Here is a 16993-nt window from a genome sequence, read left to right as displayed (position 1 = left end):
TTTGACCCCCACGGGATTATATCATTGATCTAGTTCGTCATGATCTGTATCGTTATCTTATTATGTAGATCCCATGGTCTGGTTGTAGACTTGTCTCACTCACTCCTTTCCTTGTACTCAAGCATTAGTCTACTTGTATCTCATTGTCTTCACAACGTAGCAGAAAAAAGGGGGCATGGCCTCCCGTCGCGGGATAGAAGTTTGATCCACAGGCGTAGTGCGGGAACCCCTTGAGGAATCCTTCAAGATGCCAACGGCATGAGCTGGCTGAGTACTTGTGTGCTTGCACACATGAAGGACTACGTCTAAGTCAGGGATGAAGGGGAGAATGGCTTGATTGAAGAATAATATCATCACTCGATCAATTCCCTGGGAATCCACTCTCATCAGCAGTAATAGTCTTGAACAGATCCGAGTCAATAGAACCACTCATACCATCATCAGGTCTGTTACTTAAAAATCTCATTCACTCGATGAAGGGTCGAAGTTCTTCATATACCTGGAAAGAAATCATTCTGCCACGCTTCGTACACCCATTTACCGACCCGATCAGGACCTGATATTCCACAGCCCGTATACGATATTTATTAGGGTCTGCATGAATGGCTGCCTTTAACCCACAGTAGGTTCTAGCGTGTTCATACGGGCCGGTTTTAGGAGGTCCTCTGGCGCTCCATTTCTGCTTCTAGTTGATCATCGGTCAGGACGAAGATTCCGTTCGGGTAATAATACTCCCATGCTTCACTAAACTGTTGTATTCCTGCCACCAGCCTAGGTTGTGAAATCGTCCGATCCAGGAGCAGAAAGGCTCGGTATCGACGCAGCATTTGCACCAGGTATGGATCATGAGTACAAACGGTCTGTGGGCAGTTCCGGATAGTCTCGAGGTACTTTTGTTGGTACGGCGCTTCGATAGGGAAATGCTGAAAGCTAAACCAGCCAGCGAACCGGTCGCGTCGGAGCATCGCAGCCACCCATCCGGGGAGGGTGTCCAGTCTTGTGTCGAGAAAGAATTCCAAGTCCGTGAACTGTGCAGAATTATTGTCGATTAGAGACACTTAGTCGCGATACTCTGAGTGGTGGCTGACTTGCGAGTCCTCATGCCACTCACAGGTGCCATTTTCAAGGAATTGGCAGCCATATCTGATCAGTGCCCAATCTGCAGTGTCGTCAAGCTGCCGTGTCTCGGTCTGTACCCTGATGCGCCCGACATTTCGCAGCTAGCAAATCGCCAGAAAAGCAATGTCATGATCGGGGCGGCGACAGCCTGGATACGGAATGGTCTCGACACCCTTGCCATCTATCTGTCAGTCAAGACCACGCCCATGGTGCAGGCAGATGACGATATCTTTGGGATGTTCCGACTGATTGTTCAGCATTCGCACCGTCATATACAGCTTATTCCACAACGAGACTATCCCGCCTCGCTCTTGCGGATCAGGATGGAAGGTGTGGATGAAGAGTTGAGCCTTGTGGAAGGGGAGCTTCTCGCATCGAATCGGATCTTCTTTGCAGACAGTCCTCCATCGCCAACTGATCTTCAGCTGGCGACAGGATATGGTTTGGTATGTCGGGGCTATCCACTATCTACCGTAGCATTGGCAGATATACACATCCCACTTGTCGTACAGACACTGTGTGAGGTCTTCGTATATGCCGCGACATATCCGGAGAAGGGTGGTCAGACTGAAAGACTGACCGATGAGGTACTCCCAAATGGTCAATCGTAGCTCGGGGGGAATTTTTCCAAAGATATCTAGGGATGCAGAAGACATACCGGGGGGATCGTTAGAGCGTGATGCATTCAGATCAAAATTCTATGCTCGGAAGGAAGAATGTCGGGAAGAGGAGAACCTGGTAAACATCGCGGGATGTTACATTTATCCGCCGTCATTATTCGCAAAGTAGCGACAAAACTGGTGTCATAATGACACCGATACCGTGCTTGATATGAACGGCCCAAATCTTGAATGTGCCAATAGATGGATCACAGTTAGCGAGCAGCATATAGGAAGATGGTGAAGGGCACCCAGCCTGACCGAGCAGCGTCAGACTGTCATGCTACTGGGCAGGCAATTCAACAATAGATTCTACCCCAATGGCCTTGGAGGTCTCTAGGAGGTTCCAAGAAAATGGATCCCTTGTTTTCTACCCAAGAACGACATCTGGGTGGTCAAGGAGTGACAAAGATGCTCTCGCCGCCCAAATTTTGTTGACCTGCCGAGAATCATCCTCGTTCCATCGCACCATCAGTGTCGTCAGTTCTATCCAAGAGACGGAGAAGCCCCTTGCGGCCGTTACATAATCAAGGGCGCCAGGTAGAATATATACACCAACGGACACGCTCTATCGAACGATGATTTCGCTGGAATGTCCGCGCATAATAAATACAGCTCTTCGTGCTTGTTCTATATGACCGCGAGCGAAGTAACTCACCACTCAGTAGCATGTCCGAGGGGGAGCGACTGACTGAACCCGCTACAGGCACCGCCTGCTGCGACCATGTCTCCCAGGTCCCGAAGACCTGCCAGCCGTCGATGGGAACCATTCGCTCAAGAGAGGTGGAACTTGAAGAGTTGATTCCTAGAGTTATAGATGCCGAAAGGGAGGGTACGCAATTGCCATAAAACAGCGTTGATAGTCACTAACATCTGAAAGATAAGGATGTCGACCAGCTAATACCTCGGGTATTCAGGAATTTGAGAATCGTCGAGGAAAGTCACATAGAGGAGTGGCCCGGTGAGGGAAGGTTGAAGAATTTCTTCAGGAGCTTCATACATTACCGCGATGAAGTCTCTTCGCCGGAACTCGTCGACAACCACGAGTCTCATAACACAGGGGGGCTGGGTAGTACTGTGAGGATAAGTGATTGTGAAAGAATCAGTTTACCGCGAAAAAATTGGAAGGATCCCATGAGAGAAAGGCATATACATTTCCTGAACTAGCAGGGCATAATTCTTAGTGATTTAATAAAGACTATATATCAGAGTCTTGAAGACATTAATAATAAGATAACAGATATCAAGTAAGTGACAAGAGCTCTCTGCCTTGGCGTAACCCCAAGCCCAACGAATTTCTAGGTTTCCCATGAAAAACATCCGACTGCGGTATCAGATCAGAGGTGAAGATTACGTCGCCCAACCGGAAGGCGCCGTCATTGACAGGTTAGGAGTGCCGATTATTTCATTCAATGGGGTATGCATTTGCGCCTAACATTCGTCCATGCTATGCTGGCTATGGCTTAACTGCTGCCAGTGGTTTGAAGGACAGACATGGGGTGATTCACTGAGGAACGCTCTCGGAGTGATGTTGGGCCAACTCACAAAGAAACTTCGTCGCGAACCTACTTTTCCAGAGCAAAGGGTTTATCTTGTTGGCTTCTTTGGACAGGAGCTTTATATTGCTCTCGGGCTGTTCAGTTCCGACCTGATCTCGCGGGCCCAATCGACGGGATGCCTCGAAGATTTCGAGATTTTGGTCTCCCCAGGCTACAATCTTTGTTTGAAGGAAAATTGGATCGAAGCCACCCGGGGATTGACAAGGCTGTTTCGGTACCTTTTGAGTGGCCATACACGGGTAGGCTCGAGCGAAAGTTAGATGCAGGAACGGGATGGTAGCCCAAGAACATGTCACTCGGTCGTTGACCCTTTCCAAGCTTGAAAACATTGCGCCATTTACTGGGGACATTGCTGAGGGTATCTGGTTTCTCATGTTACAACTATGCAAATGGATAATCAACCGTCAAGTAAACATGTAACTCCTAAGTACATGAGGTAACTGTGCGATCCATGAAGTAGACGGCTCCTGGTTCTCCTATGTTTTCCGTAGTTCAACACCAGTACACCGAATCTGGCGTGGCTCAACCGGTCTGTGACTCGGTCAGTCCAACGTTTTCATTGCCGCACGCACAATATTGACCTTCGCTTCTCCACTAGCGATATAACGGATTAGCGCCCACAGCATACTCAGAGCTTCTTTCCTACCGGCTTCATCTTTCAGATCGTAGTGCGTGGATCGGCGAACCCACATGAAGTCGGGCAGCGGAGGAGATTCGCCATCTTTCAATAACTGATGTGGTCTGGTGAGCAGTATGCTGCGCTGACATAAAAGAGTACACACGTGTAAACTTATAACGAAAGATTCCCGGTGGGCCAGACAGAAGTTGATCTGTTTCATCTGAGTCTCCGTACTCCCTATCATTCTGGCAACTTCTTGGGCGAATTTCCTAGGGCTTCACCCTTCCGGCTCTCCAGATGGTCGCTTGATCGCACCGGCGTTGTGATATTTGCACTTTGACATCCAGTCAGCAAAATGATAGAGTTCGGGCTGAGACCCGCATCTGGGGGGTTCCGGGTCGTACTCATGCGTGTGGGTGTCAGCGCAGCGCCATGGAAAAGGAAGGACGCAGTTGCACTACATTCCCCCATGTGCTCAACAACAGGGATATTATGAATTGCAGACACACAGGTCCATATATTAGCGCCTCATACAAGGGAATCCATTTCTCTGTCGATGCGATCATGGGCTACATGCAGCCCAAGGCCAATCACATCTGATAAAGCACGAAGCTACTGCCATTATAGAGGTGGTTCATGCTGAAATGCTCTTTTGGATCTGACATGCGCTCATGAGATACGGATCGGGATTCTCTTTCACGATATGGTGAAAGACAGCTGTCAATCTGGGGTAGGGGGCATCGCAATCCCAAAACATGCGGCATCCCAAACCACGTGGTGAGGGATCCAAGAAGCTCGAACTTGCTCACCACGTCTGAATTGGCGAGATGGTCGGGTCTCATTAGGGGCGTAGCTATACTACCCCTGACTCCGGCCATGAGGGCCTAGATGGACAGCCATCCTCGGACCTCGATTTGGGTGTCTGTGAGCACGGAAAGGTTTACCGTTAACAAGGCAATAGGATCATAAGCGACTGGGTCATTAGACCTGGAGAGATATGAGCAATTGGGATTTCCGGGGCATATCTACGGAGTTTCCGAAACATTGTACACCAGCTTCTTCCCGCTGACCTTGTCTGCCTGCAGCAATTGAAGCCCATTCAGAACACCCTGGAGGCCCCCAGATTTCACCTCGATGGGATGAGGCCTGATGATCCCAGCCGCCAGCAGGGGCTCCGCAATCATCCAGAATTTCTCAGCGAACGCCTTGTCCTCCGGCCGCGCCGCCCAGAAGTCGGGGCCAAACATGAAGTCTTCCCCCATGATCGTGTATCCCACCGTCCAGCGGCTGTTCACGTTCTCCCGCTCAATAGATACGGGCAGTAGCGCGCTGTACTCGCCGCCCTGGGTCGAAATCGCCGTATCGCAGTACTTCGAGCTGTCTTCAATCGCGATGGTATCAAAGACCAGTTGAAGCCGGTCCCCCGTGGCGGCCCGGATCGCCGCCGCCGAGGTAGGATCGTGGTAGTCGTAGACCGCATCGGCCCCTAGACCCTGGACGAGACTAAAGTTGTGCGGCGAGCAGGTGGTCAGTACCCGGTAGCCGGACAATTTGGCGAACTGGATGGCGAGCGTGCCGGTCGCGGACGAGCCGCCGTAGATGAGGAGAGGCTCGGGGGTCTCCCGGGGCGCTGTCGGAAGAGCGAGCTTCAGACTCTGATAAAGTCCCTGCCCCACGGTCGCAATGCCGACGCCAAGCGCGGCAGCTTCCTGGAAGCTGAGGGTATCAGGGATACGCATCTGGACATCCCCCTTGACGACAATGTACTCGGCGAATGCGCCGTCCTCGTGCTGCACGACGTTCCCGCCGTGCGCGACGCCCGCGATGCGATCACCTCTCTGGAAGGGTTTCTGGACAGCATTTCCCACTTCCTGGACCACCCCAGCATAGTCGCACCCGACCAGACAGCCGGGCGCTGCGAGAAAGGCGATATGCTTCCAATCAGTCGGGTTCAAGGCCACCGCTTCGGTTTTGACAAGGATATAGTCGTCCCGCAGCGTGGGAAGGGGCCGGTCGGACACCAAGCCCGCCTTCTTCGGTTCAACAATGACGACAGCTTTTTGTGTCGCCATTTGGTCGGACTGTGTGTGGTCAGGAGGGTTTCGGGAGTGTGTTTGACGAGGAGTTGAAACAGGCTGTAGGGCTCGTATGTTGGTCGACGATTGTCAGTCCCGCCCGACCAACGCATTTAGTAACCGGGCTGCAGATACGTCAAGAGTAATATGAGGGGGCTCCAGCTCAGAAATGGCCGGGTACGTCATCAACAACCCTGGTACCATACGGCGGGGTGCCGAATCCGGCGAGTTGGGCCCCCTCCGCTGGATCAAATCGGGTCTTCCACCGGTGCAGATCTCCGCCCATAATACGAAAACACCGAGACAGAGCCTGTTGCTGTATGAATACTTCTTTCATCTTTGCTGGACTATACGTTATATCCCACCCAGGAGGAAAGTGCTATTTAGTCTGTCTGTGGAACAAGGATGAACGCCAGGAGGACCGCTGTGCAAGTATGGAGTAGACAGATAGACATGGCCGCCATGGACTGAGTGAAGATATGATTGTACATTGAGAAACAAAATGCTATCGAGTTGACAATGATGGTAAGGAGACGGTATGAGAACTACTAGTGAAGGTGATATAGCGCTAATCCGCCCTGAGCCAGGCCAAGAATATGGAATGAACACTGTCAACCACCTGCAGAGCGTTTTCAGCTATGCAGAACAACGTAGGCTAGGCCATCAATATAGAAGCAAGAGATCAAGGAGTAATCACAATCTTGCCTTGTCCGATACCCCTGGAATGTGCCGATTCATACGCCGCTCGCACGTCGTCCAGCGACACGGTTTTTGACACCAACCCCTTGATCTTCCCGCTCAGAACATGTCGCGAGATGCGCTCCATACTCTGCCTCGACGGTTCCACAATAAAAAAGAGGGCCCGCACTCCCTCCTTGCCCACGCTGATGTCGCTGCGACGGTGTTCGTCGACAAACCCCCAACTGGTGGAATCGACAGAGATGAGGGTGCCGTCAGGCTTGATCACGCCCCAACAGTCGCGAAGCACCTGGGATCCGACGACATCGACGATCAGGTCAAACGGATGTAACGTGCTAAAATCGGTGTACTCGACCACCTCGTGGGCACCGATCGAGCGGAGGAGGGCTTCATTGCGCTGGCGGGAGCTGGTCGCCGCCACGACATGATGGCCAGCGGCGACAGCGAACTGCACGAGATACACGCCCACGCCCCCGCTGGCCCCGGTAATCAGAATGCTTTTGGGGTGCGACCGTGCGAGTTCTAGTCCCCCATGCACGAACAGGGCCTGATCCGCCGTCATGGCGCTAAGCGGCAGTGCGGCCGCCTCCTCCCAGGACAGATGGTCCGGTTTGTGGACCGCCTCTTCGGTCGTGACAACGGCATACTCGGCCCACATTCCGCCCCGATTACCGTGTGACATTCCATAGACATGATCTCCGACATTGTATTCGTCCACACTTTGGTGCCTGTCGACGATGATGCCGGCAAAATCGTTGCCTAAGAGGGCATGGTTGGGGGGGTACAGCTCGTTCCATTCGAGGTTGTCGCGGATCACAGTTGAGGCTTTGACCTGGATGAGTAACTCGTCGGGCTGGGACACCTGGGGTTTCGGGATGTCATCATGAACCTCAATCGCCGACGAAGGGGCGGGGTGATGTGGGACGCCATATGGCGTGCCATCGGGGGAGGTTGCGCGTACTCGAGCGGCTCTCATATTGGCGATGTGAGTGTAAACAAATGTCACTACCTATTCTTACGGCGATTAATTCAACTATTCGACTCATGGGATGGTGGGGAGTGCGGGGTATATTTGTAGGGTAGATTGGTCGATGCCCACAAATGTCCCACGGAGAGCGTTGCCGCTGACTGGATTGGGATGTCGGTCTGCCCGACGTCCCTATCCTGCACTGTGCAAGACTTCCACAGACGGATATCTTCCTTGGTTGATGTCATCCTGTTACACAACGTGTACTGGTGGGACGTGTCATGATTTAACTTGCCCTCGCCAGACGGGCTGCTCGCCGGTAAATTCAAGGTCACCAACGCGTATCACTCCTCGTATGTACTACAGGCGCGAGGTCTCGTGGTGGATCCCGCCCCGCCGCCGTCCCGTGGGGCACGTTCCTTGGCCCCCAGGCGGCTCGACAAGGCCCGGTACGACAGATCTTCGACGCCGGCAACGACAAATTCGCCAATGTGGCCCCGTAAGTGTTCATGTTACTCCGGGACAAGGACACTGTGAAAACCTCTCTCCAGGCGGCCGGTAGTCTCTAGGCTGCGGGATCCACGATGAGCCTGGGCACTGTCAATCGACACGCCCCGAGTCCCGATACTTCCTAGATGCTGTACGAACCCCCCCTTGGTGTCCCTGGAACCACAGTCGAGCTTGCTGGCACGAGCCAAAATTATAATCGGCCTAGACATACTAGTTCCCGGCCCACGTGCGTAGAGACTTTCTCAGCATACCGGAGAATACTCAAAGTGTATACACACCCTGACAGTGGAACTTCTAGAGTATCAAGGAATAATGCTAGATTGAAGATCACCTTATCACAGACATCATGCTCCACCTGGGGGTTAGCACGCTTGTCATGGCTGTTAAGAGCGTCCTGTGCACTGCGGACATATCCCGCTGTGTTAAGAGTTTTTGCATGACAGGCATCATGTTCAAACGCGGTCTTGTTGTCTTACTGGATAATAAGTCGCATGTTAGAACGCGCGCACTAGATTTTATCACCACGGCGCGGTCGCGGACGCGTGTCGCTTAACGGTCTACTCCATGACGAACGGTACCACGTGGGCCTGGTTTCCTAGCATACCAGAATTTGCGGCGTCAATGCAGGACAGGACACAGATCGCCAAGCTACCGCGGGAGCTGCTGAAGCGCTATATTCCGGGGATGAAATCTAAACACGGGGGATCGACTGCCGTTTGATGTGTGAGTCAGAGGCTTAACGGTCTGTTGTCTGGCAAGGCGGACAGTCAATGTTTCCTAGGATGACTTTCTTCTCAACTCAGAAGTAAAAGATTGTTGAGTACCACAGTCAGGCTCAGCCCTATATCAAGAGTTGGCCAAAGTTCTGGCGTAGCGGCGATAATTTGGAGGTCTATTACTCCTACAACAAACCGGTGTCAGAAGTGGTTGAAAAGGTTAGGAGGATAGAATCGGTCTAACGGACAAAACATGAAAGCAACAGATATTTTCAGATCTTCAGAATGGAGAACCAACAAACGAGCCAGCTAGAAAATGCAGATCAAACACTATTGAATAACTAGGACCATATAGGGAGCTCGATGTTAATTTCGAGAACCCATCATACATATTGAGCATGTTCACACTCTATATCACCCGGCATAGACGACCCCTCTCATCCCACTCAAACCGATCGAACCCCACCGACGTAGCGCCGTAGAACACTCCATTTGGGTCTACTACGTTCTTAATCCCCTCAAGCCGTTCGTACATTCCCCCGTAGAACGTCATTTTCACGTCCCGCTCCGCCCAATGCCCCTCGTTCTTGTAAGACCCCGCCCCAGGTGCCACAGCATCATACAGTGGAAGGATCTCCTCCACCAACTCCTGCTGTACGTCTCGGTTTCCAGACTCCCCCGCGTTGATCATCAGTGAGCTGTACGCCGCGTGGAAGGTGGGCTGGACCGCGTTGGGGGCAATCGGTGGCGCGGTGTCGTTGCGCAGAGCGTTGATGACGTTGAGCGCGATCACCGAGTAGGAATACCCCCGGTCTGCTATCTCTCGGAGCGTGCTGTCGAGCGTTGTTGTGTCTCCGTCCATCAGTTGGCGCGGGACGAACCGTCCGGCAACGGCCGGAGGGAAACCCAACTCGGCCAAAAGCGGCGCGATCTCTGCCGCAAAGAGATCGTGATAGCTCTGCGCCTGGGTTATACGCATTTTCAGCGATCGAGCTGTCAACCGCCCCCCCGATGACTCCGCGAGTGCCACCATCAAAGGCTGCAAGGACGATAGCAGCGACGCGCGGGTGTGGCCCGGCGCTAGCACTCCCGTCACAGCCAGCGTCTCGTTCCCAAACACGTATTCGGCCACGATGCCGTGGTCCAGAAGGGGTTTCAGTTGGTGGTGGAAGGTATGCACGGCCTTCCAGTAGGGCTCGACGCCCCCGGCTTCGCGCACCCCGAACGAGAACGCCGCGTTGGCAGTGATCTCGTTGGGGAACGCCCGCACCGTGGCCGAGAGCACCACCCCATATGACCCTGGACTGCCGCCGGACAGCGCCCAGTAAAGATCGGGCTCCTGCGTCGGGGTGGCTACGACGTGCGCCCCGTCCGCCGTCACCAGCTCCCACTCCAGCACCTGGTCGGCCGCGAAGCCGTACCGTCCCGCAAGATAACTGTGGCCGCCGCCACCGAGATACCCACCGGCCTATTTATGTAAGCGTTATAGTTTAGTGGGAGGGGGCATGATAAGGAATAGTACCATCTTGACCGTCGGGCATGCCCCAGCCACCACGGTGTAGCCCTCCCTTGACGCGTGCGCCCCTGCGGCTCCACCTTCCGCGCCCGTCTGTACGCGCAGCGCAGGCCCGGAATAGTATGCGGAAGAATAGTGGCGGATGAAGGTAGTCTCGTTGTAGTGATGCATCCACAGAGACAACGCCCCCTTTCCGGTGCTCTGGCCGTAGAAGCTACGACGTTTAATCAGCGTACCACCTGCTCTTCAGACTGAAGGACTCACTCGTGTCCGGAGTTGTTGATCACCAGACGGATGTTGTGCGTTCGAGCAAAGCGAATCCCGGCCCGAACGTCATCAATCGACCGGACCTCAATCGAGTAGGTAGCATAGTTGCCCAACTCGCATCGTGTCGTTCGTGGGGTAAACGGGGTGCAGCCATCGCTCAGGAAGTAGGGGAGCATAAACTCCGCGGGTCGAGGGACACTGAAACGGATATTAGTGGGGTGACCCTCTAGCGCATTGTGGTCAGCGCGTACCTGAGCTGAGGCCGAGCCCAATTCGCGGTTACCGCGAGGCATTTGGCTTTGTCGTAGGTTGGGTCGTGACACACCGATCCCACCGGTACCGTCGCGATCAAACGACCTTCCACCGTCTGGTTGAGCTGGGACCACAGCTGCGGCTGCGGCCATCCCACATCCCCGGTGATGTATTTGCAGTGTCGGGCTGTGTGGACTGCTACAGACGGCTCAGACCTGATAACGGTCTGGGTAGATGCTGCAGAAACGGTCTGCAGTATGAGCGCCGTTGTGATCGTGGCAAAAAGCATGATGAATGACGGATTCCTTTGGACGAACACACCAACACGACTGACGCCCGTCAGGGTTGATATAACCAGGGAGGGCCAAGTGACTATCCCCGTTGTGGAGCCGCCCTCCGTCGAGCTCCCCGAGATCAGACTATGGGTGGAATACTTCTATGCTCTGCGTGTCCCGCTTCGGGGGGCCTTATATGATCTGAGCGCAGCCAGCCGAGGGAATACATGCGGGGTAGTTATCGTGGACGACGACTGGCCAGTGAATTACCACCCGATGGATATCAGGCCGGACGCCATGCCTCGGCGCTTATGCTTTCTGCGCCTAGATTTGAGCTAGGTGAGGGTAAGTGAGCAGGAAGAAATGGAATCCGTGCAAATGCCATGGATCTGTGGTGCGTGTGCAGAGTGACTGGTTCCTCTGCATATTATTGTTTGAGATATATCACACTCTGTGAGCCTATTCATGGTCGCTCTGTCTGCAAGATGAGAAGATATTTCCATCTGAAACAGGCTGCAGATATAATTTGGATGCGTGAAATCTCATCGGGGATCTAATAGTGGATGTCCAGAATAAACTCCAATAACTCACGGCCAGTCCTTGCCACTCAATGCTTGGATCCTGACCCACGAATCCCTGACCCTTGGCCCCTAGTCAGTCAACAGAAAATAAGTCTCTGGAATCAGGGGAGCTTCAATTGAATCTTCTCGATCCGCTTGGTAGAAAGTGGGAAGATTTTCTTAACCAGACAGCAGTAATATAAAACTGTGATATTAGACCTTCACTTTCATGTCTTTAGCAAAAACCAGATGGATGATAATAAAAGCAGTAATATCATGTATACTAGGTATGACAATGACTTGATTTTCAAGCCCGCCCATCACAATTAACCAGTGCAAACTTGGCTTCTGATGGGGCACTATCATTGGATTTCATAGCCAAGCCGCGCACAACGTCCACTGGGCCTGCTGATATACGGTCGTTTGAGTCGGATTGAACAACATTGCTCACTTTTTACCTGATTGGGACCTCGAGCGGAGGTTCTGCTCGATAAAATAATGCAAGGTGTTGGTGGGGGAGGGGGAGGGCACCAGCATATGCTATCTAAAAGACTTTTTGTAGCTGTTCAAGCCACGGAAGGATATGCAGTATCTTCCACCACATTGTATGACATCATGTCAACAAACTCCGTAGAACAATGGTTCCATGAAATTATTATGATTACATTCTCCCCAACTTTATATAGCCCTGTGGTACCGTGGAACTGGAGAGCTAGCGTATATAGTACAGGCATGATTATACACGAGGGGAAAACAAATACAAAAGATAAAAGATTAGGATAAAAGAGCTGACATTCTGGTTTGAACGAAAAACCACGATCCAAAGGACAACTAAAAGCGACAACGACACAAATGTGACCACTTCTGGTAAAGGATGTTGTAAGAAAGAAAAGAGAACAAGCCATACAGCAAGAGTAATAGCAAAAGACAGTAGAACAAGTAGAATCATATAAAAACTATTTCAGTGAACAAATAATCTGGTAGGAAAATATTTGAATTAACAAGACAGAGAAGTGCAGCGCAGGTAAAGTGCAATAGTCGATCATATCAACCTTTCGTGGCTTTTCCTGTCATCATCAATATCTACCGACATGAAATCACCCAAGGCCAGGCTCTGCTCGATTATAAACTGTCATGAAAGAGACATCACATCACGTTGCTTCACCTGCAGGTGTTTAGGGATGACCGTAGCCGAGTTGTTCCGAAGAGGTGTCTTCTTACGGCCCCATTTTCACAATAATTGGCCTGCTCCGTGTCTAGTCTCGGGCTCTTTTTCTTCGTTGTAAAGCTTGGTAAAGGGGGCTCCGAAGGGTCAGGGACGTCTTGAACATATTGACACAGAATCCAAGTATGAGCTCTCGGATAGTGAGCTGGTCATCCCTAGAGCGTTGCACGATGCAGCTCCCACTTTCCCTGAGAATAACAAACGAGGCCTCACCACCACTTAAAGATGCCGTGGCCGGTGGGACGTTGTATTTGAAATCCTTTACAAACCGTCCCCAATAGGTGAAGAGCATTTGATGGTATACTGAGACCAGGGGGACGAGCCAGGCTCTAGCGTCACCAAGGTCGTATAAGACAATCTGCACATCGGTACTATTATTGAGGGAGCGGAGATAGTTTTCCTCGGGTGTAAAATGACGTGTGTTGATTGTTCAATCAAAAGTCAAGCATGCCTGGGTACTCAGCTGCACGGGGATTGTAGTGGCTGCAATAAATTGCAAGTTTGCACCGGTCCACCGCCATGTAGTCCGCTTCGACTCTGCATTCGCCCAGGTAGGTTTCAAGGCTCCCGTTCCGGACACCACCCAATCAAGGCTCTCTTGGACTGAAATTCTTCCAGCTTGTTCTTTTTAAACCATTTGCCCTTGATGGCCTTGAGCTCGAAGGGCTTTACCTAAGAATCATCTTCCGCGGTATCAAAATGCCGGATAATTGTTTGGTCGTCGATCTTCTTCATGGGAACGAGAGCCGTGGAATATCCTATCGGTACTAGGAAGTTGTTTACCATCACTGGGTTCTCGACTGCAGCCAGCTGAATCATCAGGGAAAAGTCCGCGTCCAAGAACTCTTCCCCACTGCGCGGCTTGTGAGAGATATCAGCAATAACCGCTGTTTCGAACATACCAGTCCAGCAGCGTTTGTTCTCCCCCTTAATGTTAGAATCATCATCCGCCACCGAATCGGGAGTCACATAATTATCACCACTAAAACTGTGTCGTCGACCAAGTGGAAAAGCTGCTGCCCTGGAGCGTATAGGACGCTAAGAAGTGTCCATCATGTATGGGTATGGTAACTGATCAGAGATGTTTACGCATGAAATATGGTGAATGAGAAATTCTGGGGCCATTTAAACATGTTCGAGCGCGCTTCAAAAAACGATGTCTTCGCGGTGCTTTAATACCTAGGCGTGTTTGCATCCTGTGATTAAAGACCACCGCCATCGGAAACTGGCAGATGATTGGGACCTATAACAGAAGGATATACGCTGGTGGTCACTGCACTGAAACATTAGATTGGGATTTGGCCGGCAGATGGATGAGTTGGTATGACTGCTATTCATTATTCTAAGACAATTCTCATGTACCGTCCTATTAAGTCCTACCAAGCGTCCATGTAGTATCCTTCACAGCAATACTTGGCCGTCTAGAGTGTTCATATATAGCGGTTGTGTAGAATGACATAATCGAGATAGGTGATGGTGGAGACTATATGCAAAGTAGTATCCCGTCCTGTAACTTGCCTGTCTGCAATAGGGCAGCTGAACCTAAATGGTAGCTGGGTGTATGATATCAACATTGGACCATTGGCAATTCCTGGTCATTGTTCAAGGCGATGTAGATGAGCCACAGTTGTTTTTTAACATCCGGCTTTTGAAGGTCCACATCGCCGGCATTGCCCAAATCCCAGCCTGGCCGGGTTTGCAGCAAGGTAGGGATCGAAGCCGAGGAGTGGGGCGGTCGGTAACACTACCGTGAGAATGGACGAATTGTGGTGGAGCAAGAGGGATCCAGGTTATGGTTCACTTTCATGGCGTCCTATAGGGGCGCCATGTAGATCTAAAGGCGCGGCATTGTTGGACAGAATATGTTGGTTGTGGAGCATCTAAGACAAAACAAGGCATTACAGGGGAATAGAAAGAAGAGAAGGGAAAAGGGGGGACGGCGAGGAAAGGAAGATTGTTGTTAGCATAGGCGCTCAGCCACATGACGTACGTAGGTTACAGCAGTACAGATATTCCAGGGAGTTGCAGCCCAGAATACTCATGACGAACAAGATCTTCTATATTAGGTTGTCAATATATGCAAGATGGTCTCATAATGGTGGATCAAACGGAATTGCATGCAACCCTCCATCCCCCGGAACATGCAAGACACCTCCAAGCACCGGAATATCTTTTGGTGCAACATCTACCGATTTCGCATCGTCCCATGTCGCGTGGACGGTGGGCTCACCAGACAAGATACGGTTAACATTCAACAGGGTGCTATAGAGCACGCCAAAGCTAGACGGCATCGTTCCGCCTTTCTCTGGGCTGTCCCCGGAAGCGTGGATATCGGACGACGTAGCGGAGCCACCAGTAAGAGACGGGTAGGTGGTGTAACACGTTAGATAATTAATGCCACACATCCGACCGAGAGAAACATCAAACTGAGCGCCAATATCAATCTGCTCTGCAAGGCCAGTTGGGTTGACCGACAGGGCGGACAAGATCTTCCGGGCTCCACGGTAGCTGACTGCATAAACAACCGAGCAGACCCCATCACTTGCCGCACAAGTCAAGCGCGTATCATCGGGTCTGAAAAAGGGCGGTGGGTCGCGCCAGTAAGGCAGGAAATGATGTGGTGGCAGGATAGTTGGGTCGCCAGGGGTTAGAAAGAAAGCATCGTTGGTATGGCATTGAATCCCGCAGTGACCAAGCCAAATGATATCCCAATTGTCCCCGTAGGGAGATCGAGACACGTCTAGTCCCGTTCCCTGAAGTGCTCGAAGAGCTATAGCAAGGTTTTGTAGCTGAGTCTTGATCGTCACATCCCAGTCAACATCATCCTCCATGATAATCGCGCTGCCGATGCCTTTGTCCACGATCCTGTCGTATCTGTTAACATCTGACGCCCCGAACCGGGGTGGCGCGCAAACGTACTGTTGCATGGCATCCACATGCGCCCGCCGTGCAGCATACTCGCTCGTTGCGTGCTCACGGTTCCAGTTCTAGCGATCGTTAAACCGTGGACAGCCATCAGACCCTGGTCATTTCTTCCACTCACGTAAGGGTAGGACAGGGGACTAATCTGGTCGGGTTTGACACCATCGATCCAGTCGACGTGAAACCCCGAGAGCGATGATCCAAGAATGATGCTATCTCGTTTATCGGGTCTCGTGGGCAGGTTGATCGCGAAAACTTTCTCCACCTACAGTTCCTGCGTCAGTAGACTCCCACATCACAGCGGGCAGAGCGCGGCTGTGCTTACCCCCAAGGTCTCGTTGCGAATAGCATCAAGGAACCGGCCTCGTCTGCTATCGGTCGCCCGCACCAGGCTACCAAACCCAGGGATGGAATAGGCGACGAAGCTCACAAAAACAAAGAACCCGACCACGTAGACGAGACGAGCGAAGCGCTTTTGGGGTGTTGACCAGGACATGTTCAGGGGCTGCGATGGGAATCAATCACGCGCCCATTCCCTGGCAGTAGTGGAAGTTTTGAACATGGGTGTAAGTCACGACCTCGCGAGAACACCGGGCCGATGAGTGAGTTTCAAAGCGATGAAGGTCGGCGCTTATTAGCCTTCCTCTCCTCCACTTAGGCCGGTTTCACGCTGGCGGGGTGGATCAGTCGGGTCGGTTGGAGGGGGGGCCGTCCCGCCAACCGCTTCCCTGACTGTACTTTGGATAAGTTCAAGAAATCCAATGCTGATCGACAGGAGCTTGGATATTGGATTAAAACAGCCCTAATTTACTGCTCCTGTGGACCCACAGTTACACTTGTCCTTGACACCTCCAGGTCGAATGATTGATCTCCTCCAAAATTAAACAAGGCTAAGACCAAACACCTCCTGGCGCCCCGTTCTTGTCGCCCCACACAATAGAATTTCTGGTTTTATTTGACACTTTCTTGGTTTGATAATGCAGTTATATATCGAATGGGTCTGTCCGGATTCGGGAACAAATTCAAGATCGGTGTCAGGATCTAGTCAATTTT

At 51.8% G+C, this 16993-nt stretch overlaps 4 protein-coding genes across 4 annotated transcripts; all 4 read right to left on the bottom strand.

Moving 5' to 3' along the window:
* Positions 1-4625: 4625 nt before the first annotated feature.
* Positions 4626-6117, bottom strand: BDW47DRAFT_60602 (zinc-binding alcohol dehydrogenase family protein). The gene has a single exon (XM_024819413.1). The coding sequence runs from the start codon at positions 6026-6028 to the stop codon at positions 4982-4984; it is 1047 nt and encodes a 348-aa protein (XP_024669588.1). The 5' UTR covers positions 6029-6117; the 3' UTR covers positions 4626-4981.
* A 523-nt stretch (positions 6118-6640) lies between these two features.
* On the bottom strand, positions 6641-7792 carry BDW47DRAFT_133362 (NADP-dependent oxidoreductase). Its single transcript, XM_024817817.1, has one exon. It carries the CDS (start codon positions 7704-7706, stop codon positions 6714-6716), a length of 993 nt encoding a protein of 330 aa, XP_024669587.1. The 5' UTR covers positions 7707-7792; the 3' UTR covers positions 6641-6713.
* A 1540-nt stretch (positions 7793-9332) lies between these two features.
* On the bottom strand, positions 9333-11247 carry BDW47DRAFT_119375 (putative isoamyl alcohol oxidase; the record flags this gene model as incomplete). The annotated part of the gene is made up of 4 exons (XM_024815344.1): positions 9333-10391; positions 10446-10653; positions 10704-10904; positions 10958-11247. 4 exons carry the CDS (start codon positions 11245-11247, stop codon positions 9333-9335), a joined length of 1758 nt encoding a protein of 585 aa, XP_024669586.1.
* Positions 11248-15087: 3840 nt separating this feature from the next.
* Positions 15088-16564, bottom strand: BDW47DRAFT_110064 (uncharacterized protein). Its single transcript, XM_024813636.1, has 4 exons — positions 16266-16564; positions 16062-16205; positions 15938-16005; positions 15088-15883 (listed from the first exon to the last, which is right to left on the bottom strand). Exons 1-4 carry the CDS (start codon positions 16434-16436, stop codon positions 15109-15111), a joined length of 1158 nt encoding a protein of 385 aa, XP_024669585.1. The 5' UTR covers positions 16437-16564; the 3' UTR covers positions 15088-15108.
* Between the last annotated feature and the right edge of the window lie 429 nt (positions 16565-16993).

This window comes from Aspergillus candidus (genome assembly GCF_002847045.1).
Source record: "Aspergillus candidus strain CBS 102.13 unplaced genomic scaffold BDW47scaffold_44, whole genome shotgun sequence".
NCBI lineage: Eukaryota > Fungi > Ascomycota > Eurotiomycetes > Eurotiales > Aspergillaceae > Aspergillus > Aspergillus candidus.
This window is presented reverse-complemented; position numbering and strand designations above follow the sequence as displayed.

Excerpts from the sequence above, each read along its gene's own strand:
- BDW47DRAFT_60602 (XM_024819413.1), bottom strand. The coding sequence starts at position 6,028 with ATGGCGACACAAAAAGCTGTCGTCATTGTTGAACCGAAGAAGGCGGGC.
- BDW47DRAFT_133362 (XM_024817817.1), bottom strand. The coding sequence starts at position 7,706 with ATGAGAGCCGCTCGAGTACGCGCAACCTCCCCCGATGGCACGCCATAT.
- BDW47DRAFT_110064 (XM_024813636.1), bottom strand. The coding sequence starts at position 16,436 with ATGTCCTGGTCAACACCCCAAAAGCGCTTCGCTCGTCTCGTCTACGTG. Across the intron at positions 16,206-16,265 it reads TTCGCAACGAGACCTTGGGG|GTGGAGAAAGTTTTCGCGAT; the intron begins GTAAGCACAGCC and ends CAGGAACTGTAG. Across the intron at positions 15,884-15,937 it reads CATGTGGATGCCATGCAACA|GATCGTGGACAAAGGCATCG; the intron begins GTACGTTTGCGC and ends CAGATACGACAG.